General features: G+C 41.9%; 1 protein-coding gene across 3 annotated transcripts in view; it reads left to right on the forward strand.

Annotated features, from left to right (window-relative positions):
• The window catches only part of obsl1 (obscurin like cytoskeletal adaptor 1), a 75195-nt gene that overhangs the window by 31451 nt on the left and 16414 nt on the right, over window positions 1-27330 (forward strand). For 2 of the 3 annotated variants that reach the window (XM_008111858.3, XM_062967235.1), the window contains 4 exons: window positions 1310-1582; window positions 2489-2764; window positions 19572-19847; window positions 22880-23155. In XM_008111858.3, coding sequence (XP_008110065.2) covers window positions 1310-1582; window positions 2489-2764; window positions 19572-19847; window positions 22880-23155 — 1101 coding nt within the window. The remainder of the gene's footprint in view (window positions 1-1309; window positions 1583-2488; window positions 2765-19571; window positions 19848-22879; window positions 23156-27330) is intronic. The other variant, XM_062967236.1, reaches the window with a different exon arrangement.

Raw genomic sequence — 27330 nt, forward strand, 5'->3', positions numbered from 1 at the left:
ACATCCCTGCCATAAGAGAAACCTGTTAAGATTACAAGAGGAGAATATGAAATTAATACAGATCTCTCTCTCCCTGTTTCTATTGAAAACTACCATTTGGAAAACACCACCATATTGTAGATGGAGGGAACTACTTTTACTCATGCATCCCTGGAGCCATATCTTATTGAACACCATTCAATTGGAAAGAGGAAGTGGCAGTAAAACTCTATTGGGGCTGGAACCATTTGACACTGTATTGATTGGCAGGGCTTTGTTTGGAAGCCTGGAAAGCAGCAATTGAAAAACAATATGTGTCTAAGCATGTAGTAGCACGTGTTTTCTTCACCCCAAGTAATCCAGTGTGGATTATATCTTTGAATTTGGAACTTGCATTTCAAGTAGAGCTTTAATTCAGCACATGTATTTTCAAAAATTGAGGCTTTTCTATATATTGGGTGGGAATCATGGTGTCTTCCAGATATTGTTGGATGCTGAGTATCATTAGTCCCAGTCACTATGTCAATTAATGAGAGATTGTGGGAGTTACTAGAGATCTGCAGAAACTGGCACCTTGGACTTTGCTCTACATGCCCGCCCACCATCAAGCCGGAGAAATACCGAAGAGAAAGGAAAAAAAGGAGTTGCAGTTCAGCAACACCTGAAGGTTCATATGGATTTTTGAACCCTGATGTACAAAACAGGACAGGATTTGTTAACAGTGGAAAAAGATGTCTTGCTCGTAACATTGATTTTCTATAAACCAACAGAAAGAAACATGTCCAGCTTTACTTGACCAGGAAGGTCACAGGTGTATTACCCATGCATGAGGTCTATCTTCAGCTCTTAAAATGCACATCAATCCATATGAGTTTGGTTGAAATGCCTATTCTTCCGAGGTGTGAGATCTCTGCCACCGATGACCTTGTCCAGTGGCTCAAAGATGATGACATTCTCACTGTCTGGTCAGAGGATTTCCTTAGGAAGTTGCTGCTTATCCCCTGGAGTCTGTGCTATATTCATGCAACATAGCTGATTATGTTATTACTGTGACAGTCAATGGTGAGTTGAGGAAAAATGTGTGTGAGCAAACCCTCAGATCAGTTTTTGACATATGAGTACCAAAATCTCTAATTTCCACCAGAATCCCTCAGACCAGAAGTAGAAAGTTCAGTCATTCTTTCAGCCTCTTCTCCTCCTACTCATACCTAGCCAGAGCTAGTGAAATTCATGGGACTGAACACCATTCCTTATCCTTCTCTATTTTGCACAGTGCTCTCATTTAAAGTTATCTCCTTTCTCTATGCCCTTATGGTTTTCCCATCCGCAGAGCTGCCTGTTCGAGTTGTGCATTCTAATTCCGATGCAGTTCACGTCTATCAGGTCTCAGAGCATGTGGAGTTGACATGTGAGTTGTCCTGTGCTGATGTTCTGGTGTGTTGGTACAAGGATGGTGAAGAGTTGGAAGAAAACGATGGACTCCTGCTGGAGAGTGAAGGGCTTTATCGCCGTCTGGTCATCACTGCAGCCAAAGCTCAGGATACAGGGGAATATGTGTGTGATGCTGGTGGTGACTCTGTCTTCTTCAATGTCACTATCACAGGTGAGTGAGATTCAGCCCCATTGGGTACATTTTGGGCTTCATTTGATAGCATCATTGTTCTCTTGGTTTATTAGTTGAGGACTATGGCCTTTTGACACTTCTCAACATGTTCATTTCCTAGTTAGATCTAGGAAGTTGGTTCCAGCTATTTGTCTTCTGCCTTTCAGTTCTCTGGAGCTATGTGAGTCTGAATCCTTTCATGGAAGAAAGGAAAAGGCATTGCCATTCAGAGTTATATAATGTTAATTAGTCCAGAAAAGGTCCTGGACACTGAAATATTATTTCTAACATGACTTGAAGAAATGCTGGAAGAAACTTTTAAAAGGCCAAATTCATTACACGTAAATGCACATACATAGGGGCAGACTATGGCTGATGAGACTAACAGCATCCAAAGGGCCACAAATTTGCCATCCTGATTTAATCTCAGGTAGCAGCTGCTTCCTTTACAGAATAGTACCCACCACAGAGGAGAGTCATGTTTAACAGAAAGGCTCTCCATCCCAGCAGTTCTCCCTTCTCTGCTGAAGGTTTAGCTTCCCAACCAGAGCTCGTAAAATCAATGATGCATCAGAAATTTGAGGGAGAGGGAATGGTTGAGGAGGAACTGAAGCAGAAACATGGCTGGTAAAGGTTACCCGCACTTCCTCTGCATAAAATTGTCAGTTACCGAGTGACATGAGTAAATGAACACGTTTGATCCTTCAAAAGAGATCCCTCTGTGTATATCCTTTGTGCAATGTTTATTGAACCTCCAGAGACATGCCACTGAAAATTGTTCCCTGCCAGAGCAGCTTTCCTTTAGCAGCAGCCACTGCCAGATTTAAATGCCTATCCTGCAGATGACCTATAGTTTGGTCCTAGTGAATGAGGTTCTCAGACTCCTACTTTGTATCTCTCTGGTAGAGCCCCCAGTGCAGATTGTATACCCAGCTGAACGTTCAGTGGAGAAGCAAATATGGGCATCTGAACGCCTGGAGCTGACTTGTGAGGTATCCATTCCTGATGCTCCTGTTCGCTGGTTCAAAGACGGCTTGGAGGTGGATGAAACAGACAACCTCTTGCTTCAGGTGGAGGGTGCTGAGCGCCGCCTGCTCGTACTGCAAGCAGGTGCAGAAGATGCTGGAGAATATATCTGTGAGACCAAGGATGAATCTGTTTCTTTTGATGTCAAGGTTTCAGGTGAGTACTTTGTTGGTGGAATGAAAATCACGCATAGTTCACGTTTGACCAGTTCACACACTGTCTTGCCAGAGGAAATATATGCAATGCAGATGAACAGTAAACAACAAGAAGTTTACTCTTCAAAATGCCAAACAACACACACACACACACACACACACATATACACACACACACACACACACACATATGAGCAGTTGCTTTGACTCACACAATGTCCTTTTAAGAGAGATTCAAATAGTTCTTAGGGCCTTTCCACACAGCCCTATATCTCAGAATATCAAGGTAGAAAATCCCACAATATCTGCTATGAATTGGGTTATCTGAGACCAGACTGCCATATATTCCAGTTCAAAGCAGATAATGTGGGATTTTATTCAGCTGTATGGAGGGGGCCTTAGATGTCTATGTAAAATGTCTTCCTCCAGCAGCTCAGGAACAAATCCTCTCTTGCTAAGCCCCTTTCTGAACACACACTGAGCTCCATCAGAAACTGTAACTGTAGCCAAAACTCCCAAGCTCAGTTAGCTCCCTGGGTGTAGCCCAACCAATCAGCTTGGTGCATTTCATTTTTTTGTTCACACACACACCAACTGATGTTTACATGCCATAACATACTTTTGTCTGCAACGCACTGTTCAGAAGAAAAACTGAACCACGACTTTGCATTAAAGAAATACGAGTGCTCATGAGAGCACAGTTTAGTTACATCCAGCTAAACTGCACTCTTTTTAAATCTTATGGTCATCCCAGTCCAAGATTTGGTTTTATATATTAATTTGTAGATTTGTAAAACCTTGTAGGTAGAAAGAATAACATCAACAAACTACACATTGTAAGAAACACCGAGCAAATGCAAATTACATAACACTTAAAAAAAATCTGATTTCATTATGAAAGGTGGGAGAGAAACAGAAATGGGAAAAAGCATAGACCAAATGAGATCCGTAACCCTGAAATCCAAGTACAAAAGCAACTATCCTTCCATCCCCCATATTTATGCCTTGTGCAGTTCAACACATTGTAACCACAGTATGCCATTTGGAAGCACCTACTCTGATCCTAGTTTTTAATGTTTATATTTGCAGTATAATTCTCACAGTATTTATGTCAGTTGAGTACTAATCTGTACTAAACACAAGAAGAGGTTTTGGATCAGATCAAACACCTGTCTACTCCCAACTCCCATTTTCCATGGTGCCCAGGCATGTAGCGGGGGGGGGGGGGGGGGCTTGAGGGGCCTCCCCCCCCCCCCGAAATTCTCAGGGTGGTCCGCAAGAAGGCCTTACATTTATTATACCGCTTATCTTTTAATGCTATTCAAGTTAGTGGTGATCACTATGATATGTGGTAGTGACTATATATTTTAACAGTGGTCAGGGCTTCTTACACTTTTCCACTCACAATCCTTTTTGGCTCAAGAAACCTTTCTGTAACCTCAGGTATATAGGTATATAAAATAGGTATAAAAGCCAACCATTTACTGATAACAAATCAGCATTTGCAAGGCTTGCTAAACAGGCTGATTCTCCGTTTTATAAAGGACATTTGAAACATATTCCACTGTAAACACTGCACAACAGTGTTTATAAACTATAAAATCCCAAATACTGTAACATTTATTCATAGGCAAATAAGTTAATCTATTATGTAGAGTGTGGCCAAACCAAATTATACTCAAACAGCAAATCCAAGAATTGATTGTCATCCAGAATTTGTCTTTATGTGCTTGCATTAAGTTTCTATTGCTTGAGGCTATCATATTGCTGGTAAGGGTTTGAGAATCTTGACTGATCAGACAAAACAGTTAAGACCAGCCAATGTTTACACATCTAAAGATGAGCTTTTGCTGGCTTAGCATATTGTTGTCAATGCCAAGGCTTTGCTAATCTGTCTAAGGAAGTGGAATATAGAGGATTTCCTAAGTTGTTTGGGGAGTTGACAGTATTCTTATGCATGAATGCATTCTTACCATGGATGTGGGTAGCCCAATTGAAGTCTTTCCCCCAAGAGAGCTCATTGATCTATATATCTTTATGTAACGCTGGGAGCAATATATGGGCATTAATTTTCATTGTGCTGCTGCTTCTTAAAGGATTATTAGAATTTCTAGGTGTGTTTATGGATTCATAGGGAAAAGATGTTTCCTTGAACTGAGAAGGATCTTCCAAACAGGTTCTAGTATCCCTTGAAACAAACCAGGACTTTAAATAATTACCAGATAAGGCAGCTCGAAAGCTGTCAACGTGAGCCATATTTTGAGAAATCAGGTTAAACTACAAATAACACCCAGTCTTTCCTTTAATGTTTAATTCTCCTTGCCCTCAATGCTGCAGTTAGCTGCAGGATAGTGGTGCATGGAAAGTTGAGGCACATCTTAACCCATTCCCTATCAGTGTTTTCTCTCCTAAAATTCAAGCCATAGGGGAAGTGCTTGAAACACCAAGACTTCTACATAGTTAAGGCCTGTAATAGACAGATAAGGGGGTCTAAAGATCATACGGCCACCAAATAATGTCTGATTTTGGAAGCTAAGCAGGGCGAGCCCTGGCTAATGCTTATATGGGAGACTGCCAATATACTGTATATTAGCTGCTGTGGGATATACTAGCAAAACTACATCTGAGTATTCCTTGGGAGCTGAGATCACATTGTTGGTGGTGGGTGGCGTTCAGTCTGGGGAGGGAATCCTGGTGGAAATGGATTGGACATAAAGATCCATTCCAGGTCTCAGGCTCGTGTGAGCCAAGCTTCTTGCACCGCCTGCTGTATAGAGCTTGAGCAAAGGTGCCACAGAGTTCCTGAATGAGAACTGGTCATATAGTCATCAGTCATCCAGCTTTGACCATCAATATTGTAAAACAATTACCTTCAAAGGTTCCTGGCTCAGGAGGAAATCAGGCAGAAAACCCAGTCTCATGACAGTACAAAAAGCAAAGTTTATTTTCATCATAGCTATGAGAAGGCAAAACAACTGTACACACACACACAAAGGTCTGTACCTTATGGTCCCTTCAATATGTCCTAAATCTAGATGGATTATAATGTCATAATAGAAAGAGAAGAAACAATATTGTTTCTCAAATAATGGCCTTCTATATATTTGATGATGTTGTGTGTTTTAAGACTAGTGAGAAATCCACTGAGAAGTAGAAACCAGATCACAAATAATGTTTTGATTCTGCCGCAAACAGTAATTTACTAGTTTGGCTGTTGGTACCCGGGGTTGCTGGCTCTTTTGCTTGCCTAAAAGTGTGCACTGGCTTTTCTTTGAATGTCCTAAATGTGTTGAACCGCTGCATGTCAGCATTTACATTGCTGCATTTTTAAGCACACCATTCTTTATCCACGGGTAGCTTGAACATCTTGCAATCATTTTTGCAATAATTTGCAGATACTTAAACTCTGCACAATCTAGAATAAACTTGAGGTTTTCTCATAATCCCTGGAAGAATCCAACCTGATGAGTTATTTACATTTATTTTTTATCTTAACATGGAGAGAGTACCATTTGCATTCTGTGCCTGAGGGCCAAACTGCTATTATGCTGATTGTGTATTATGTAACTACTGTATGTCTGTCCTTTTCTATTTCAAAACATTAGTTATAGGCTTTGTAGTAGATAGTTGTCATATGTTCTATACTGCTTAGCCAGAGGATATTTAACCCTTAGCATTCCCCTTTACAATATGGATCCAGGCCTTTTCTTCGTATAATGGGTGGAAAATTGTGACACGTAGAGACCAGCAGGCCAACCTTTTTTTCATTATGGAGCATTAATGATCTAGCTTTTAAAGGTGTGGAGCCACTGTCATTGCATACAGTTTGCTTTGTTATTTCTTAAGTCATGCAGACGGCATAGGTGTCCTTTGTTTTCATGGTAAACTTGAGATTGTGATAGTTTAAAGAATCTGTGGAAAGTTTGATGTGTACTTTGAATTCAGTCAGAGGCTGGAGAAGAGTTTTTGGTCTTGTTTAGCTTCTACAGTGACACCAGTTTAACTGCCATGGCTTAATGCTATGGAATCCTGGGAATTGTAGTTGGTGAAGTACAGACTCTAGAAGAGAAGGCTAAAATCTGGTGAATCTACACTCCCAGGATTCCATAGTACAGGGCCATGGCAGTTACAGTGGTGTCAAAGTGCATCAATTCAACTGTGTAGGTACATCCTAAGGCTCTGTTACTCTGAAATATTATTATGGTAGATTGACTCCAGCATTGATATTCTCATGGAAAAAGCTTTCTGCTTATGCTTGAACCATTAAAGATGCAGTGTGTTTCTTTATAGTAAGGACACAAACTGTAGTTGCGACCAGAATGTTGTCGACCGCGTTTTTAGGGGATCGGGCCCCTTAAGGAGAGAGCCGATCCGGTCCTGAGAGAACGGACCTTGGCGGAGCCAATAGGAGAATATGAGCCGCAATACAACCTGAAGCCGAAATGAAGAAGGTCCGCCAAAGTTGAAGGAAAATCCGCCAAGGAGTCTTTATTGAGCGATTCAGCTGAAAAGGACTCTAGTAGTGATCATTCAGTCTACTAGGGTACCATATAATCAAAATAAAGCCATATTTATACAATGTTTCAGTCTGACAGCCCCTTGAATTTCCCACCCCGCTCCCCCGCCCATCTGATCGCGGATAGGCTAGAGGGTTGAACGAGGCAGGCTTTCGTTTCCCGCCTTGCTCTGTTGGCCCAATAGGGAGCTGCTTTTTGTCCCCACTCGAGCCAATCAGGGAGGAGAAGGCGGGAGTTATTGAAACAATGAAGTGACAGGGCAGGAAATATCATATTAATTCCTGCTAGACCGATTTCTAAAGGGATTAATGACAGCAATCAAGGGTTCCTGTCACGTATACAGATTTTAGATATGCCTTGGGGTGTCAGAGGTGGAAGTAAGGATGGGTGGTAATGAGCCATATTTACAGGCTCTGCAGGGCGCCTTCCTGAGGTGTCCTGGTTTTTCCTTTGGGTGAGATATGACAATGTTTGCCTTGGGGGCGAATCACCTTTTGTTTTTGGGAAGGGGAAGCCTGGGTCATAGGAGCTGGGATGAGTTCTAGGGTTCAGGTTGAGTTCAGAATATTTCCTATTTGATTTCATGACTTGACAATTATATGAAATAAAATGAAAAATAAAACAAAGTTGGAATATAAACCCTGCTGGGAAAAATACATATTTTCCGGGGATCCCAAAGAGTACAAATACATATAGGCAGACAGATAGATTTCATGGAAATAAGGGAGAATCCATAAAAGTGAGTTACATTGCATAAAGGGGAATCATGAGTGATATAAACAATTGAAAATATTTGATAAGAACGAAGTTCATAACATCTGGAGAACCCAATATGGAAATTCATAAAAGTGGAGTTTTAGCAGCATGATTTTACAATTCATGAAGTTGTTATCTCTTGCCTCAGAGTGCAGGGATAATCCACAGTAAACTCCAGTAAAAAGTCTCAATCACCTTCTACTATAAATATATGGAATATAGAACATAAAGTCTTGATTTTTGAACTATCTTTTACAAAGTCCTGGGGGGGGGGGGAGGGTGGTCATCTCGATCACATTTTCCCCCCTTCGGGGCTTGGAAATGGCTATGAACATTTCCCAAAGCCCCGACATTTCACTGCATGCAGGGCCTCTGCCTTGGTAGATCAGATTGTGCCTTTTGGTTGGAGGGCAGGAGCTTGAAGAGGTGAAAGCTGAGGTTCAGTCAGTGGTGGGTGATCCCATGGTGTTGAAGCAGGTGTCCCTTGGTCTGGAGTCATGGGAAATGGAGCATGAAGGTGGAGGTGGTGAGAGTTGGGGATGATGGAGGCTGTGATGCAGTACTCCCATTTGGCTGCCTTTTCTTGGCTGCAGCTTGGGCCCCCCTTTGTAGTTGGCAGCTGGGGGCAACTGGGCACAGCTTCTGCGCCTCACAGCACGGCGCCTCCTGGTGACTGCAGGCAGGTCCAGCACTCCAACAGAGGAGACGGAAAGGAGAGAGTGCCTAGGGAAACTAAGGACAGATTATAAGCCCCCCCCTCCCTCCCCTGGTGGGGTTAGTCAGGGAAGTCACTCATACCTTGTGAGGGCTCCAGCAGTCCTGGGGTCCTTCTTTGGCACAGCTCTGGTGAGGGCGGAACATCCTTCCCTCATGGTGGTCACTGGTAGAATCCTGTTCACTTCTTCTGGGACATCTCCTGCCATGGCGGCCAATTCTGTCCCCTGGTGATGTCATGAGGGCCTCCTTGGCAGCGTCAAAGGCAGACCTGCACTCAGTAGCCCTTTGCCAGGGCAGAACCAGGCCAGCTGGAGGTCACCATACGGTGGTCTGGCCATAAAAGCCTGCCATGTGCAAGAATCCTTTCAGCAGTGTCTTAGTCTCTAGCCCCTGAGCCAGGCAGATGGGGCTGCTTCCCCCGTGGGGGTCTCAGATCAGCCACAGGTGGGGCTGTCTCTTCTGGGTGACTGGGGGTCCGGGCTTACCCTCACAGGACCATCTTCAATGGCCTCCGGGTTCTAGCTGCTGCATGAAATCCACAGCGCACTCCGGGAGCCCTTACCCAGGTCTTAGAACTGTTCATGGTGGCAGGTATGGATTATGGGTCTTGCAGTCTGGTCTGATGTCCTCAGTCAGGTGGTTGGGTCCGGTCCTCTGGATCTCTTCAGCTGTGCCTGGAAGGTCCCCTGGACGCAGTAATGCCCTCCTCATTTTTAAAGGCAGTTAGAGGGATTTTTAAAACATTCACACGCATGCACTCAGGGAAAAGGAGGGAGAAGGACCCGAAAGGAAGAAAGGAGATTGTTGGGGAACTGTGGAGAGTGAAAGAGTGCCTTTACTATAAAAGTAAACCAGGATTTTGACTGTATGTTTATAAGGAGAAATGGGGATGCTGGGAAGGAAGAGGGGGGGGGGAGAAAGCTTTGAAAAAGGAGAATGTTGAAGTGCATTTTGGCCTAGGAAAACATGAAGTGGAAGAGAGAGAGAGAAAAAAAACTCACATATAGAAAAATACATCAATTCTTCCATCCCCCCCCCCTTTTCTCCCCAAGATAAGGGAGGTTTGAGGAGAGAGAGAGAAAAAAAAGTTAAAACCACAGAAGCAGCAGGATTTCTCTGGGGGGGGGGGTGGTCACAAAATATTAGGGCTTGAACCTTTGAAAATAGGGAGGTGAGATGGCACAGAAGAAAAGGGAGAGAGAGAGAGCATAGCACTAAGCTAGTCCATTCCAGCCCTCCTTCCCAGAAAACTATATATCACTGGTGGCTTTTAAACCAACACTTTTCTGGGAGTCCCCCTCCCCCACCCAAATCCTTTGCCATGCTTCCCAGATGGGAGAGAAAGAAAAGGGGAAATTAAGAAACAGAAGCGGCTAAAGGAATGCCCCCCTCCCCCCTTTGCCCCTCCAAAAACAGGAAGAGAAAAAAAGTGTCCTCTTTGCACAATCTCCCTGCAGCCCCTCCTTCTCCTCTCTCTCCAAGAGAGGAATGAGCGCAGAGAGAGAGCCTGGTGGGGGCAAGAGAAGGAGGGGGGATGGTGGGGTGATTCTTCCCATCTGAGGAAAACTCTGAATGTGGCAGGAGTTGAGTGGCAGGGGCAGATACAACTTGGGGGGGGGGGGGCATCAGGCTTCAAAGGAACGGCTGGGATGGGGGCTGAGAGAGTGTGACTTGAGAAGAGGAACAGTGTTTTGGATCAGGTGTGTTTCGGGGTGAGAGGGGAGGGGGCTGGGAGCCCTCCTCCACGTTAGACTGGGCTGAACTCTCTGGAGGGGAATTTCTTGGGGGGGGGATCCCTGAAGTAAGGGTTCCCTTGGAAGGCCAATTTGGGAGTCCTAGATCAGTGTAGGATTCAGGGTGAGGAGAAAAAGTAGGGATAGGGATGGGGCAGAGGGCCTGGGCGAGAAGGCAAGCAAATGTGTCCAGAAAATCCTCTGGAGGAGGGGGTAAGGGGAAAGGGTCTAGAGAGGAATCTTTGGGGGGGTTGTTTTTGGAGCCCAAATCTCTGCATGGGAAGACGTGGACCCCCTCCCCCCTCCAATTCTCTCCCTGGCTTTAGGGCCATGAACATCGTGGCATAAGCAAGCTGGAACCACCTGCCCTCCCCATGGCGAGTCACCTTTAATTCGGCGACTCAAGCGGGGGGGGGGCAAGCTGTTCCCCCTTCAAGGGCCACGAGGGGCCACTTATGCGCGCTGAGTTAGCCCAACCTGGCCTGCACCATGTTTTTCAATGCAAGCCCACCCCAATTGGCCAGGATCTTACCCAATGGAGAATCCCTGGGGATGTCTGCTGGGGTGGGACACCCTAGACATGCTGAACAAACACCCATCCTTAGCTCAGCCCCTGCCCACACCGACAGTTAATGGAGTAACGACTCACCCAACCGGTCAGGATGCAGCTCGTCCTTTCAAGAGTTCCCTCCACTAAGGCTGAATGGCTAGCGTTCGTGGAATCCGCAGGTGACCCGGGAGCACAACCGTTCCCCTACCCTACGATCCTTGAACCTGCAACTGCACGCTAGACTGCTCTCACATGCTTTCAGGTGCCAGATGTTCCCGCGTTTCACCAGGAATTTGTTACCGAGCCCTGATCCGAAGTGCAATACCTCCAGAGCTCCGCCCACCTGGGTCTTAACAACGGAAACGGTTCCTTTTCAGGGCGTCCCCTGTTTCACGTTGGCGCCTTTCCTTCGAGGAGCTAAAAATCTGCTTCCTCCTATCTGGCTCCTTTGTTCAGTATCCTGAATCAGATCTAGAGAGAGAAAGGGACTGCCAGAGAAATTTGGATGTGAAATGAGGTCAAATTGTTGGTCGGAGGGCCCTCCTTGCAGCCGTTTCTCTCCCCAACCTGTTCCAGAATATCTGGACCAAGGTCGCCGCTTGGAATTTTAGCCTAAAAATTGATTTTTGGAACTTCCAAGCAAGTCCCTTCGTGGTAAAGCCAAATTATGTTGTCGACCGCGTTTTTAGGGGATCGGGCCCCTTAAGGAGAGAGCCGATCCGGTCCTGAGAGAACGGACCTTGGCGGAGCCAATAGGAGAATATGAGCCGCAATACAACCTGAAGCCGAAATGAAGAAGGTCCGCCAAAGTTGAAGGAAAATCCGCCAAGGAGTCTTTATTGAGCGATTCAGCTGAAAAGGACTCTAGTAGTGATCATTCAGTCTACTAGGGTACCATATAATCAAAATAAAGCCATATTTATACAATGTTTCAGTCTGACAGCCCCTTGAATTTCCCACCCCGCTCCCCCGCCCATCTGATCGCGGATAGGCTAGAGGGTTGAACGAGGCGGGCTTTCGTTTCCCGCCTTGCTCTGTTGGCCCAATAGGGAGCTGCTTTTTTTCCCCACTCGAGCCAATCAGGGAGGAGAAGGCGGGAGTTATTGAAACAATGAAGTGACAGGGCAGGAAATATCATATTAATTCCTGCTAGACCGATTTCTAAAGGGATTAATGACAGCAATCAAGGGTTCCTGTCACGTATACAGATTTTAGATATGCCTTGGGGTGTCAGAGGTGGAAGTAAGGATGGGTGGTAATGAGCCATATTTACAGGCTCTGCAGGGCGCCTTCCTGAGGTGTCCTGGTTTTTCCTTTGGGTGAGATATGACAATGTTTGCCTTGGGGGCGAATCACCTTTTGTTTTTGGGAAGGGGAAGCCTGGGTCATAGGAGCTGGGATGGGTTCTAGGGTTCAGGTTGAGTTCAGAATATTTCCTATTTGATTTCATGACTTGACAATTATATGAAATAAAATGAAAAATAAAACAAAGTTGGAATATAAACCCTGCTGGGAAAAATACATATTTTCCGGGGATCCCAAAGAGTACAAATACATATAGGCAGACAGATAGATTTCATGGAAATAAGGGAGAATCCATAAAAGTGAGTTACATTGCATAAAGGGGAATCATGAGTGATATAAACAATTGAAAATATTTGATAAGAACGAAGTTCATAACATCTGGAGAACCCAATATGGAAATTCATAAAAGTGGAGTTTTAGCAGCATGATTTTACAATTCATGAAGTTGTTATCTCTTGCCTCAGAGTGCAGGGATAATCCACTCCAGTAAACTCCAGTAAAAAGTCTCAATCACCTTCTACTATAAATATATGGAATATAGAACATAAAGTCTTGATTTTTGAACTATCTTTTACAAAGTCCTGGGGGGGGGGGGGGAGGGTGGTCATCTCGATCACAAGAAGAAAATTGGCATTTTCTTCTTGACAGATGTGAGTGATGTAAGGTCAAGAAAATAGGAAATGCCTTTTTGCTGAGCTAGAGCATTGCCTTTGTTTACACTGACATTAGAGCAACTCCCCAGGATTTCAAACAGGATACTTCCAAAGTCTCAGCTAAAAACTGAACCTGGAATATTTTACATGTGAAGCAGTGGCCCTCCGGCTCTGGAACTCTCTCCCTAAGGAGATCAGGTTAGCTCCTTCCCTGCCCATTTTCCGCCAGGAATTGAAAAAATGGTTGTTCCAGAGCGCGTTTGAATGAATAGGCCCAATAGAGCTGTCATTAGAATACTTCTGTTTTAAAAGCGTATGGCACTTTATCACTGTTACTTATTTCCATGATACAGCACTTTATGTAACCTGTCCCCGCTGGTTTGCTTTTAATTATGCTGATTTTATCTGTTTGGATTTTAATGTATTGTCCATTATTTTATTTTGTGTATTGTTGGAATGTTTTAAGTTTTTGTCAAATATGTTGTGTTGTTGTTTCGGGCTTGTCCCTGTTGTGAGCCGCCCCGAGTCCCTTCGGGGAGATGGGGCGGGATACAAAAAAAGATTATTATTATTATTATTATTATTATTATTATTATTATTATTATTATTATTATTATTATTATTATTAGTTCTTCTATTGAGGAACTGCCCCTCCAGAGTCTCCCCAATGATTATTATTTTGGTTTTTGTAGGAACAATTGACTTTATTGTTAAAGCATTTTATTTTCTACATTTTGTGGTCCAATTCCACCTTATCATTAAAATTCACCAATAGATATTACAGAGCTCCATCGCTCACTGGCATATTCTTGTTTCATGTCTACTTGCAGGAAAATGTGTTACATATCCCAAGGAATATTTAAAACCTGTCTAGATCTTTGCTCTGTGATAGTAGTTAGAATAGCATAGTGTTGATTGAGGCTGGCATACTTTGACCATATCATGAGAAGACATGGCTCACGAGAAAATACAATAATGCTTGATAAGGTAGAAGATAGCAGGAAAAGAGAAGACCATTTTTTAGGTGGATAGATTCAATCAAGGAAGTCACAGCCTCGAGTTTGCAAAACCTCAGTGGGGCTGTTGAGGTTTAGATAATTTGAGCCTCTTCTCCACTGCCATATAATCCTGTTCAATGCAGTTAATCTGCATTCTGAAACTGAATTATATGTTCAGTGTAGATGGGGCCTTGGAGGTCTTTCATTTACAGGGTTGCCATAAATTGAAATCGACTTATAAGTTCATAGGGCTGCCATAAGTTGAAATTGGCATTTAGCAACAAACCATTAAAAGAGGGAATTTCAGCAGATGTTACTTGTTAACTGATTGCATAAGAAGCAACAGCTGCTGAAATTCCCTTTTCTATACCATTATTTAGGGTACAATTTTTACTCTGGCAGCCCTTCTTTTGCAGCAGATTTTATTCACTTCACTTTGCTTGCATTGTCTTTACATGGAAAGTTGGGTTCCTCTTATTTAGCTTAGAGAAGTTATTATTAATAAACCTGTTCTGATTTTCAAATGAAAATATTTTATAAATGTGTTTGGCAGTCTTGAGGTGGGTTACACAAGAACAATCATGGGTGGAATTGATTTAGGGGTCCTTTCTCTTGTGAAATCATTTTCATGGTATTTTCCACAGATTGCTCTGCTAATCAACCATAGCAAGCAAACAGGAAGTACAACAGGACGTACTTTATTAAAATCGGTACTTCTTGTTGCAAGGGTTGAGGGCAACAGATGCTGTTTTCCTATAATAGAAACATTGTTTATGTCAGTCACACAGAAGAGTGATTCCCCCTCAAGACAGATAAACAGTAGCTAGTAGGCTTGCTCAAATAATTCGATTTCCCCGTTACCCGTTATTAATTCGTTATTTTCGTTTGTTTTGAAGCAATATACGACCTTGATTGTCCACACGTCTGGATATCGCGGTTTCAAATCGCGAGAGGCCGTTTTTTTTTATTTCTTCGTTTTTTTCGTTAGGAAAAAAAAGCTTTTGCAAATCACCCAAACTCCTTTCCTTTTGCCCCTCAGCAAAAGGGGCGTCACGGGCTCAGCCAATGGGAGGGGGCGAGGGGGAAGGAGGCCGAGGAGGAGGAGGAGGAGGAAGACGGAGGGGGGAAATGGCCGCCGCCGCCGCCTCGCCTCAGCTCAGGCCTGGAGAGACAGAGAGGGGCCCGGCGGTGAGGAGGAAGAGTCCCGGGATGTGAGGGGGTGTGGGCCAGGCCCGTCCTCGGCTGCTCCCGGGGAGGGAGGGAGGGAGGGAGGGAGGGAGGACTACGACTCCCAGGGGCCCAGATTCGCACCCTCCCTCCCCCAATACAGGTCTCCATACCACGCTACATGAACTTGAATGGATACTGTGGTTGTGTTGTCGAAAGCTTTCATGGCCGGGATCACACTGTTGTGGTATGTATTCCGGGCTCTATGGCCATGTGCCAGAAGCATTCTCTCCTGACGTTTCACCCACATCTGTGGCAGACATAGAGGTTTTGACGTCTGTGCGAAGCTAGGCAAGTGGGGTTTATATATCTGTGGAAGGTCCAGGGTGGGAGAAAGAACTCTTGTCTGTGGGAGGCAAGTGTGAATGTTGCAATTGGTCACCTTGATTAGCATTGAATAGCCTTGCAGCTTCAAAGCCTGGCTGCTTACTACCTGGGGGAATCCTTTGTTGGGAGGTATTAGCTGGCCCTGATTGTTTCCTGTCTGGAATTCCCATTTTCTGGGTGTTTCTGGGAAGGTAATGGCACTCCATGTAGTCATGCCGGCCACATGACCTTGGAGGTGTCTATGGACAACACTGGCTCTTGGGCTTAGAAATGGAGATGAGCACCAACCCCCAGAGTCAGACATGACTGAACTTAACGTCAAGAGATACCTTTACCTTTACCTATACACACACACACACACACACACATAAGCAGGGACTCTATATATATATATATATATATATATATATATATATATATATATATATATACACACACACACACACAATATATATCACACACACACCAATTTAACAAAGTTTCAGCCACAAAAACAAAGTTTCTGAAGTAGAACAATGACTTTCACAGTAAAGACAACCCAATTTAACAGAAAATAAGACTTTCAAACCAGGAACAGATTTCTGCAATTATTAAAAAATGGTTTATTATAAAAGCTATGAAAATTCTCCAAAAATCAGAGGATAAGGGAAACGTTCCAAATTTTGGTGAGCTATCAGTGTTAAATGTGTTCTACCACTGTACCAAGTTTGAAGAAGATCACTCAAAAAATGAGGGTGGGAGAGTCCTGTAAAGTCCTCTCCCTCTGTGCTGTTTTTGGGAATTGCGCATGCGCGTCCGCCATTAACGAATTAATTTTGAAAATAACGAATTTTCGTTAATTTCGAAAAATTTTGGGGGCCAAATTCGGAAATACCATCAGAAACGAAAAGCTGCCCCCCTCTAGTTTTGAAACGAGTTTAGAATCAAATTTTTCATTGATCGATCAAGCCTAGTAGCTAGTGCCAAACTTGTCTTTATGGTTATTAGAATAGGTGGACACAAAGTCTAGGCATGAAATAAAGAATGTAGAATATAGATGCAGAATAATTTTCAATATAAATTATGTATTGGGTAGAAACCTGAGGAGTAAAGTATACTGAATTCCTTTTGGGACAGAGAGAACAACTTCTATAGAAGCTGAAGCAGGTACAGATTGAGTATCTCTTCATCAAAGTGCTTCAGTCCAGATGTGTTTATGACTGTTTTGGGAATACAGTAGAGTCTCACTTATCCAACATTCTGGATTATCCAACTCATTTTTGTAGTCAATGTTTTCAATACATCATGATATTTTGGTGCTAAATTTGTAAATACAGTAATTACTACATAGCATTACTGCGTATTGAACTACTTTTTCTGTCAAATTTGTTGTTAAACATGATGTTTTGGTGCTTAATTTGTAAAATCATAATCTAATTTGATGTGTAATAGGCTTTTCCTTAATCTCTCCTTATTATCCAACATATTCGCTTATCCTACATTCTGCCGGCCCGTTTATGTTGGATAAGTGAGACTCTTCTGTACCTATATTTGTATACATAGAGAGATGTTCTGAAGACAGGGCTGTGGCACAGACTGGTTATTATCCAGCTGTAATATATCACTATGACCAAGAGGTCATGAGTTCGAGGTCAGCCCATGTCAGAGTGAGCACCTGACCATTAAAATAAAAAATAGCCCTGCTCATTGTTGACCTAAGCAACCCGAAAGATAGTTGCATCTATCAAGTAGGAAATTTAGGTACCACTTATGTGGGGAGGCTAATTTAACTAATTTATGACACCATTAAAAGACAGTCCAGCAGGGTTTGGAATGAGGAAATATCCAAGGAATTGGCATCACAGTGGATGATGAAGCAGCTGCTCCTGCTGTGGCCGGAATCAAACATACCCTCAGGAAGCTGGAAGCTGGAGAAGATTGAATTGCCTCTGTATCTCTGTCTCTGTCGCTATGTTCATATGGCATTGAATGTTTGCCATATATGTGTACATTGTGATCCTCCCTGAGTCCCCTTCGGGGTGAGAAGGTCGGAATATAAATACTGTAAATAAATAAATAAATAATGAACATTAATATTTCATGTACTGTACAACTTATATACATAGCTTGAAGGTAATTTCATAAACAATATTGGTAATAATTTTGTACATGCAACAATATACAGGTATACTGAGCCATCAGAAAGAAATGGTGTTGCTGTCTCAGCTACTCAGGTGGACAGTTTTAGATTTTGGAATATTTTGAAATTCCCAATAGGGGGTGCTCAACCTGTCATATCAAAATTACTCTAAGGATGCCATCAAAACTAAAACTGAGCTGGTACTTGAAGGCGAACAAAAGGGATATTTCACTGTAAAATCTCCACCATGCAGTGTGCTTTTGGCCTCTAGATGGCAGTGGCTTTGTTTTCAGGTTATTCTGTGCATTATTATCAGTTTCCCAGAATTCATCTGATATCCAGATGAGAAAGCGGCCAGAAAACAGGATGTTCTTTGATTATTATTTTTTTTGAGGTAGAAGTTTAAGGAAGCCCACTTCCTCAATGAACATGTTAAAAATGGAGGAAAATTCAGTGTGCTGGTGTTAACTGCGGAAACTCTCTGACCTGAAATGCATTTGATCTGGAATCTGTTTCACAGCTACAAAGCAGTATATTTAGCTTATGGTTTTGTAAGATCTGTATTGAAGAGATACAGGGCAGGACACAATCTCAAGACAGTTAAGTTGAACTTAAGTCTTTCAAGGAGCCACGGGTGGCGCAGCAGCTTAAACCGCTGAGCTGCTGAACTTGCTGACCGAAAGGTGGTGGTTTGAATATGAGGAGTGGAGTGAGCTCCCACTGTTAGCCCCAGCTTCTGCAAATGTGAGTAGATCAATAGGTACTGCTCTGGCGGGAAGGTAACTGCATTCCATGCAGTCATGCCGGCCATCTGATCTAGGAGGTGTCTACGGACAACACCGGCTCTTCGGCGTAGAAATGGAGATGAACACCAACCCCCAGAATCGGACACGACTGGACTTAATGTCAGGGGAAAACCTTTACCTTTTACTAAGCTTTTCAACATTCTAAATACACACTTTCCTCAAACATCCAACTTGGTAAGAATGTAAAACTATACAGTCAGCTCTTATTATTCGCTGGAGTTCAGGAGACAGGACCTCTATGAAATTGGAAAAGCCGTGAATTAAAAATCACTATTTTAAACTTGGGAGAACACCTCTTTAAAATCTTTAGGTTCTCCAACACTATGGTCAGCTTCTCCTGGAGGATTTACAAGTGCCCAAAGAAGAGTTCCGTCTAAGAATCTATAGATCCTTCAGTGCAATTCTGTGGTCAGTTTCTGGTGAATGTTGACCATAGAGTCATCTTGGAGGACTTAGAGATTCTTTGAAAGAACATATTAATGAAATGCACAAAAGTAAAACCTGAAAATGTAGAAGGCCAACTGTAGTATGATTATCTTTTTTAATTAAAAAAAAAAACACCAGAATCATCATTGCTATATTTCTCACTGATCCAATATTTTAGGTGTTCACTTAACTGTCGTGAGCAACTTCCTATAATGTCTTCTGGGGGCATTAAGATTGATCCTAGCATCTGCAAAAGTTATCCATAGAACCCACATCAATTGTTGTATATACCCTGAACTCCTGAGGGAACTCTTTAAATTATATAGGACTGATTCATGCTTTTACCTTTACATGCTATGGAGTCTTAAGTGCCCAGATCTTATTCAGTTTATTCCAATTCCCCTTTATGCCAGTGGTGGCTTGTGGATTGAATGAAAGGAAGACCTCACCCCAAAATCAAGGGGATCCTCATCATTTGGTCCTCACTTGACCCTTACTCAAACCATGAAGCACTTACATTGTATGTAAACTGAGAAAGGATGCTAGGGAAGTGGTGTTAGGATAGCCATGTTAAGGATTTCAATTGATTATGTATATTAATATTGTCACAAACACATTTGACAGAGAGAACAGCAGCAGCTGAAAGTTAACTGAAACTCTTTTTGTGCCGGCAGACCCTCCAGTACGGATTGTAAGGCGTGATGAGCTGCAAACACACTACCGCTGCCTGGCTTCAGAGGACCTTACGCTGTCCGTGATGCTGTCTTGCCCTAAAGGAGAGGTGAAGTGGTACAAGGACGGAGAGAAGCTGCAAGACACAGAGCGTGTGCGGCTGGAGCAGGATGGAACGTGTCATACGTTGGTGATTCTGGGAGTAAAACGTGGTGATGCAGGGGAGTATCTGTGTGACAGCGGTGATGACAACCTCATCTTCTATGTGACGGTGGAGGGTAAGACTTGCATGTGATGAGAAAGAGAGGGAGGAAGAGCCACCCAGACACAATGCTCTCTCTTCCTTAAAAAAACCAATTTTTGTTATGTAAACATGCAATCTATGACATTGAAAAAGCACCATGTTCCAACATACGAGGATTGAATGAAAAGTAATGCCTGCACCTTCGTTACTTGAGTTTGGATGGGAATATTTTAATAAATCAAACGCAGAAATAATCCTTAGAACGTGCTCTTTAACTACCACTATTCACTTTTCCACATTATCACCAAACAATTGGATACATTTCTGTCAACGATGAACAAGTTTTCTGAAGCCGTCACAGAAGAAGTTGACACTCTGTTTCCGCAACCAGCATCTCACAGTGCCCATCGTGCATAGATCTTCCGATAGCCAAGCAAAGCAATAATGTGACCCTCATGTTCTTGTTAAATGCCGATTATGCTTGAAATTTCTCTCTAAGTGATACGGCGATCGTCCTGAATCAATCTGTCAACCTTTTGCTTTTGAAACTGGTGGTTATTGTCATAGGACGTCCAACTCTTTGTTTGTCACGCAAGTCAGATGTTCCCACCTCAACATCTTTAAACTTACTTGCCCAACAACACACAGTACTCACATCAACACAATCAGCATAAACAGCTTGCATTCTCTGATGAATCACCTTTGGGGTGACACCTTCTGCTGTCAAGAATTCAGTGACTGCATGTTGCTTAAGTCGCATTGACCGTCTGTGCAGGATTCGCCCTTTAACAACACAACCATTAAATGCTAAGGCTTCTCACCAGATGGAACTGTAGAGGAGAGTCTACTGAATAAGCCAGTACCTGCCGCATACCAGTACTGCCATCTGTTGAGGAGTTACGAAGGTGGAGGCATTACTTTTCATTCAGCCCTCGTACATGGGAAAATTGATTTGATGGAAATGCATACTTTCACATATATTTGTAAAAGGTCATCTTATTCAGAGACAATACCTTTGTTTCCCATTTTGGCAACGGCAGTTCTAGCTATACTTTCTTGTGCTGCCACTATTTCTTGATTTCTTGGCTGAATCTTGGAGGGATTACACTACGTAACAAAATTTGAAAAAAATCTATTCTTGGTTTGAAAATGTTATTCCAGTTTAATTGTGTGGTGCTTATTTTGAAAGTAGTTGTTATATTCCAGAAACTTCGTTTTTGTAGCTGCCACAAACTTTGTTGAATTGGTTGAGAATCAATGACATATTAATTAAAAACTATAGCAAAATGTGCTGCAGGATGTCCTGTTTAATAAACCTCTTCCATGTTTTTATGATAGAACCAATTAGGAAATTACATTTATAACCCAGGAACAAAAATCATGTTACATAGTGTTATGAAAAGAAAGATAAATAGTAACATCCATATCCTGTGCCCTCAATTACTTTATGCCCATATGATTTAGCTTCTGCTCCCTGCACCAACTTGCAGGTAATAAGGCTTTAAAGTGTTGCATCTCCACCATCTGTCTGAAATATCACTGGTAAAACATAGCATTAATCCTCTGAAGTAATCATGATGTAGGAACTAGTGCTTAGATTTTGAAAGAAAATGTTTTTTCTGACATCAATTGTGACAGCTTGAGTTACACTTATTTCCTTTGATGTTTATATGCATCACTGACATTTATAACCAATTGTGTTGGATAACATTAAAAAATTCCAGTAGCAATCAAAATATGATTATTGGAAAGCCAGAATTCTGAAACTTACATTAATGCAACCTGTCCTACTTACCGTACTTAAATCATGGGATACATTAAATAGCTCAAGTTCACTATAAATTAAATTATTCAACTTCACTGCAAATGCACACCAGTATATTTAAAAGAATTTCTTCACTTCTGATGGATGCAAAGAAAGGAAATAATACCGTATTTGCAACCAGTGTTTGTGGACAATAACACTATCAATGGCTCCTACTCCTCATTGTCATATGTAAGTATTGGCAACAGTATGTCTCTTCATACTGATGCTTGATGATGGTGATAATAATAATAATACTATTTATATTCCGCCCTCTCTCTCCAAGAGGACTCTGGGTGGATTTCAACAAAAAACGGCAAACATTTAATGCCAAACACATTCATAAATAAAAAATACAAAATCAAACTAATGAAATAGCAAAAGGAAACAACAACAAAAGTAAACAAAAGAAGGAAGGTGCTGCTGTCCTCATGATCTGACTGTGATCTTCTCATGAGTGCTCGATTTGGCATTTAAGAAACAGAATGAACACTATGCAAGCGTTTGTGCTGATTCAATTGGCCTTTCTTCGTGTTTTAGTGGTGAGGGTTGACCGGTTCATATGGAATTAAGAAATCAAGTAGAAAGTAGGTGTGACAGAAATACAAGAGTCAAATTCGTACTGTGGGGTCTGGAATAGAGCTTGAAAAAGCTACTTTTGAAATTACAGTTCACCAAATCTCCCTGGCCATACTGACTAGGAAACTTGGGTGTCGTGGTGCAAAATAAGTTTTTTTTTTCAACTGTAGTCTGCAATACCTAGCTTTTGAGGAAAGAGGTCCAAGTAACTCTGTGGGAAGTATGAGAGAATCCTCCGAACTTTGAGTGGCACTGATAAATCTGAAATTCACTGGCCTAAGTCTGGGACTCTAGAATAAATAAAATATCTGTCCTTTGCAGAAAACTTACTTTTCTTCTGAGATGAGATCCATGTGAATGTGATGCTACCAGAGTTTTCAGGACTGGATCTCATAATAAGAGTAGAAGTGGAACAGGTGCAACACTTGCTGCAGTTTCCTTTGTTGGGTCAGAAGAAAGCAATGCTGCCTCCTTCCACCCCCATTCCCCTTTTGTGCCTTGTAGCTCCATGACCCCACTCTTTGGCCTTGCCTTCCTTATGCCTGTTGACAACTGTGTTTGGGAACTTTTGTGGTTACCTGACTGATAATATGAATGTTTGCATTTCTCCAGGAAATATTCCATATCTCTTTTCTGTGTTCTGACATCTCTAACTGTCTTTTCTCTTGTCTTTGTTTCTTAAGAGCCTCCGATCTCCATTGTAGGAAACACAGAGGTGCCAGAACATCACTCTTTAGCAGCAGGAGAAGCCCTAGTATTGGTTTGCAAGGTATCTTCACCCAATGCTGTTGTGCGCTGGTTACGGGATGATGAAGAGTTAATATCCAGCAAGCGTATTCGCATTGAAGCCCATGGAAATCATCGGCAACTCACTATTCTTGGAGCTAAACCAGGGGATTCGGGCTCCTATGTGTGTGATGTAGGGACAGACCGGATGGTGACCACAGTAGAAGTGGCAGGTGAGATTACCCAGAATACAAATAAGCAATCTAGGACTGGGGTTGGAAGTAGGAGACTCATAGAGATGGAAGGTGCAAAAATGCTGCTGACCCTATTCTTGAATCCTCAAGAGCTGGTGTAGCATAATTGCTAAAGGAGGAAAGAGAATGATCCCCTGTCCAACAATCTTCTCAAATATATTTTAATATATGGGCATTAAAATAGGTAATAGACAGCTATTGCATTTAAGGTAAAGGTAAAAGTTTTCGCTGACGTTAAGTCCAGTCATGTCCAACTTTGAGGGTTGGTGCTCAACTCCATTTCTAAGCTGAAGAGCCAGCATTGTCCGTAGACACCTCCAAGGCCATGTGGCCAGCATGACTGCATGGAGTGCCATTACCTTCCCGCTGGAGCTGTACCTATTGATCTACTCACATTTGCATATTTTTGAACTGCTAGGTTGGCAGAAGCTGGGGCTAACAGCAGGCACTTACTCCGCTCCCTGGATTCAAACCTGCGACCTTTAACACACTGCGCCACCGGAGGCTCCCAATTTAAACTTTACAATTTAAACATTGTAAATAATGGAGTATTTCTATATTATCTATTCATCTCTTTTACAAAGTTATTCTTCTTTTCACATTGTTCCCTCTCCCCCCGCACCCCCGACCCCAATCCCCCTACCACATTTTCCTCTATATCTTTGTCTTTAACCATGAACACAATTTTCTTACTCTTTGTACAATATCTATATTGGCTTTATCACTTTCTATCCATTCCATATAAGTTCACCCATTTCTTTTTTTATTTCTTCTGTTTTATCCTCCTGGGTATCCTCTCGAAGGATGCATGCTATAATTTCTGATTGGACTTCAGTCTTCTCAAATATAAACTCAAGAATTCTTTTTTTTAGGAAAGCCACTACCACTCAACTTTTGCAAAGCAAAAATGGCCATCCTAAAGCTTTAAGTTGTTATTGGGAATCACTTTGAAGCATTACCTAAATTATTAGGAATCATATTAAAGCATTACCTAAATCTTACATGATGTTAAATCAATGTTTCTCAACCCGTGGGTCTCCAGATGTTTTGGCCTTCAACTCTCAGAAATCCTGACAGCTGGTAAACTGGGATTTCTGGGAGTTGTAGGCCAAAACACCTGGGGACCCACAGGTTGAGAACCACTGTATCAAATGTTCTTCTTACCAAAACATCATAGCAGATAAGCTGGCAAGAAGTAGCACATGAAGGCCATGTGTTCATTTCAGGGGTGTAGCTATGATGAAGGTGAGCAAAATGAGGACATTGACCTCCTAAATAAAAACACATCCCCTCCCCCCGATATTTTCCTTCTCTCTCAAATTTCTAGCATTGTAGTACCGTAAAACTTCAGTGTGCGATGTGAATGACTTTCAATGTCTTACTTTTGTAAGGCTCGAAATTTGGGGAGTAAAGGAACATTTCATTGGCAGAAAGAATTTTTATTTTGAGGGTTATTCCCTCATTTTGCTTTTCCCACAACCCATGTCTCAATAATTGAGGGCTCAGCACTCTTGGGCAGTATTTGGGAGTTTAATACCAGAAATTGTAGCTTTGTTCCCATATTCAGACCTTTGGGAATTTGGCAAGACGGGAAAAAAAAACTAAGGAAGCAAGCAGCTTTTCTCTCTCTGTTCTGCTGTGAGAGGGTTAAATTTAACTTTGGCAGACTCCCAGGCGCCACTGCTTCTGCACCTTCCTGCCAACAATCGCTGCCCTCATTGAAAACATGGAACGTCTTATTGACTAGAGTTTTTATTTAAAGTGTGAAGGAGAGAGTTGGCAGGGCTAGCTCCTACCAGGGACAGGTGCCTTAAAGGAGAGGCATATCTCAGCAGGCTTTGGCAACAAAGTGAGATGCCAGCAGGCAGGAGCCGGCCCCTTTCCAGCAGCTGTGGCTGAATGCAGTGTGTTTTAGGGAGGAGAGGAGGTGCCCAAAGGGTGAACGCAGGGCACTGGGACAGCTGGAAACATTCCTACACTGGTTGCAAATTCCCTCTTGAGGCCAACACTTGGCTACGATCCTTATAGCACTGCCTTTTGGAGGAGTTAAGTCTGCTTTCTCAGTCACTTACAACATTGGGAGTCATCAGCTTTATCCAAATTCCCAACAAAAGTGGTGGGATTTTGCAATCTGTGTTCATTACATAAATTAACTTACATACGTAAGCTCTGAATATCTTATTTGCTTTCTGAAAATCATGAAGAAAAGTCGGGAACAGAAATGGAGACTTATCAATGAGCACAAAATCGGTCAACTTTCTGGCTTTCTGTTCTCAGTGTCATTGTCTATATGCCATCCTTTCCCAACTTACTTTCTTCTAGAAATGTTACATTTCAACTCCCATCCTTACAAATAAACATGGCAAGTTACCATGCTGATGGGCTTGTATGTGGGGCAGAAAGGTGTGGAAAGTTGGCCCTAATATTTGCAAGTCTGACTTTCCTAACACAGGAGACAAGAAGTGGGTTCATTTATTTATTTTGAAAAATGAAATTCTGTTCTGTACACATAAAATTTCCCTCTTAAATGTACATTTGCTTCCTGTGTTAGAAAATCCAGATTGGAAATTGCATAATGTTGTTAATAATCATTATTAATAAATAATAATAATTTGAGAGTTTCTTTGTCTTGGGATTTGCTCTGCATACAAAATGTTAATAATGAATACAGGCAGTCCCCAAGTTACAAACAAGATATGTTTTGAAGGCTTGTTGTTAAGTTGAAATCATCTGTAAGTTGGAACAGGTGCATTTTTAAAGTCAAATATATATACATATTTAGCTTTGGATCGCGTAGGGAAGAGTTAACACCTTTGTGGTGTTTGTTTTGCTATCTGTGCCCCTGTTGAGAAAATTTCACCTCACTTTCTGTCCCTGTGACAATTGGATTTTGAAAAAATTGGCTTATTGTGGAAACAAGGATTAGTGATAAAGCTTTTGAGTGAAGAGACCACCAGCCATGTATCTTGTTTTCAAATGGTGCTGCACTTTAATATTGCCCCCTATTTTATAGGTTAGTGTTCAACGTGATCGGTTCCTTGTCCTTCCCCGCTCGTCTCTATTTTACTCACAGACTTTACTCAGAGTTTACACTAAACACCCTCTGTACATAGCAGTTGATGTCTTGGTTTTAATAATTGTCATGTTATGTTGTTTTATAACTATGTTATTATATTGTGTTTTAAATTTATGGACTGTTTTTCTTATGTAAGTTGCCCTGAGTCCCTTCGGGGAGATGGAGGTGGGATACAAGAATAAAGTTGTTGTTGTTGTTGTTGTTGTTGTTGTTGTTGTTGTTGTTGTTGTTCTTCTTCTTCTTCTTCTTCTTCTTCTTCTTCTTCTTCTTCTTCTTCTTCTTCTTCTTCTTCTTCTTCTTCTTCAGTGGAGACACCTTTTCCCCATGATAACTCTTCCAAGAGTGAATTTATCATCCTAGGGAAGATTCCTGTCGCTTCCTGTTGTTTCACCCGGTTCTTGACTATGAGTCATTTGTAAGATGATGATGATGATGATGATGATGATAATAATAATTTATATACTATCTTATCTCCCCAAAGGGACTCAGGGTGGTTTCCAAGCATATGGCAACCATTCAATGCCCAAAGAAAAGTATACAACACAGTAGACATCAAGACAAAGCACATTAGACAATATAAACAACCTAACTGTAACTTAATAAACAAAACAGCAACCAACAAAATAAGACTAACAATGAAAAATAAAATAAAATAAAATAATGGAAGTTTCTACCTTGGGGACTGCCTGTATCATTGTTGTATCGTTGTTTCTCAGTTATCGATATTGGTTTTAATTTGTTATATTTTGTTTCTGTTTTGGGCTTGGCCCCATGTTAGCCGCCTCGAGTCCCTTCGGGGAGATGGTGGCAGGATAGAAAAATAAAGTATTATTATTATTATTATTATTATTATTATTATTATTATTATTAAGTCTCATGCATTTCTTTTTAGAAATGCTGAATTTGTGCTAGGCTATCTTCATTGGGGACTGAAATAGTATCACAAGATATCAAAAAAACAACATCTCTCTTGGGGCTGCAGTTTAAATATTTCTTTTCACAGCTTGTTTAAAATGGATGATTTTCTGCCTTTTAGTGATGGTCCTAAATCTGATGCATGTTTCACCCTGTCCCATCG

Source organism: Anolis carolinensis, chromosome 1, assembly GCF_035594765.1.
Source record: "Anolis carolinensis isolate JA03-04 chromosome 1, rAnoCar3.1.pri, whole genome shotgun sequence".
NCBI classification, from domain to species: Eukaryota; Metazoa; Chordata; class Lepidosauria; order Squamata; family Dactyloidae; genus Anolis; species Anolis carolinensis.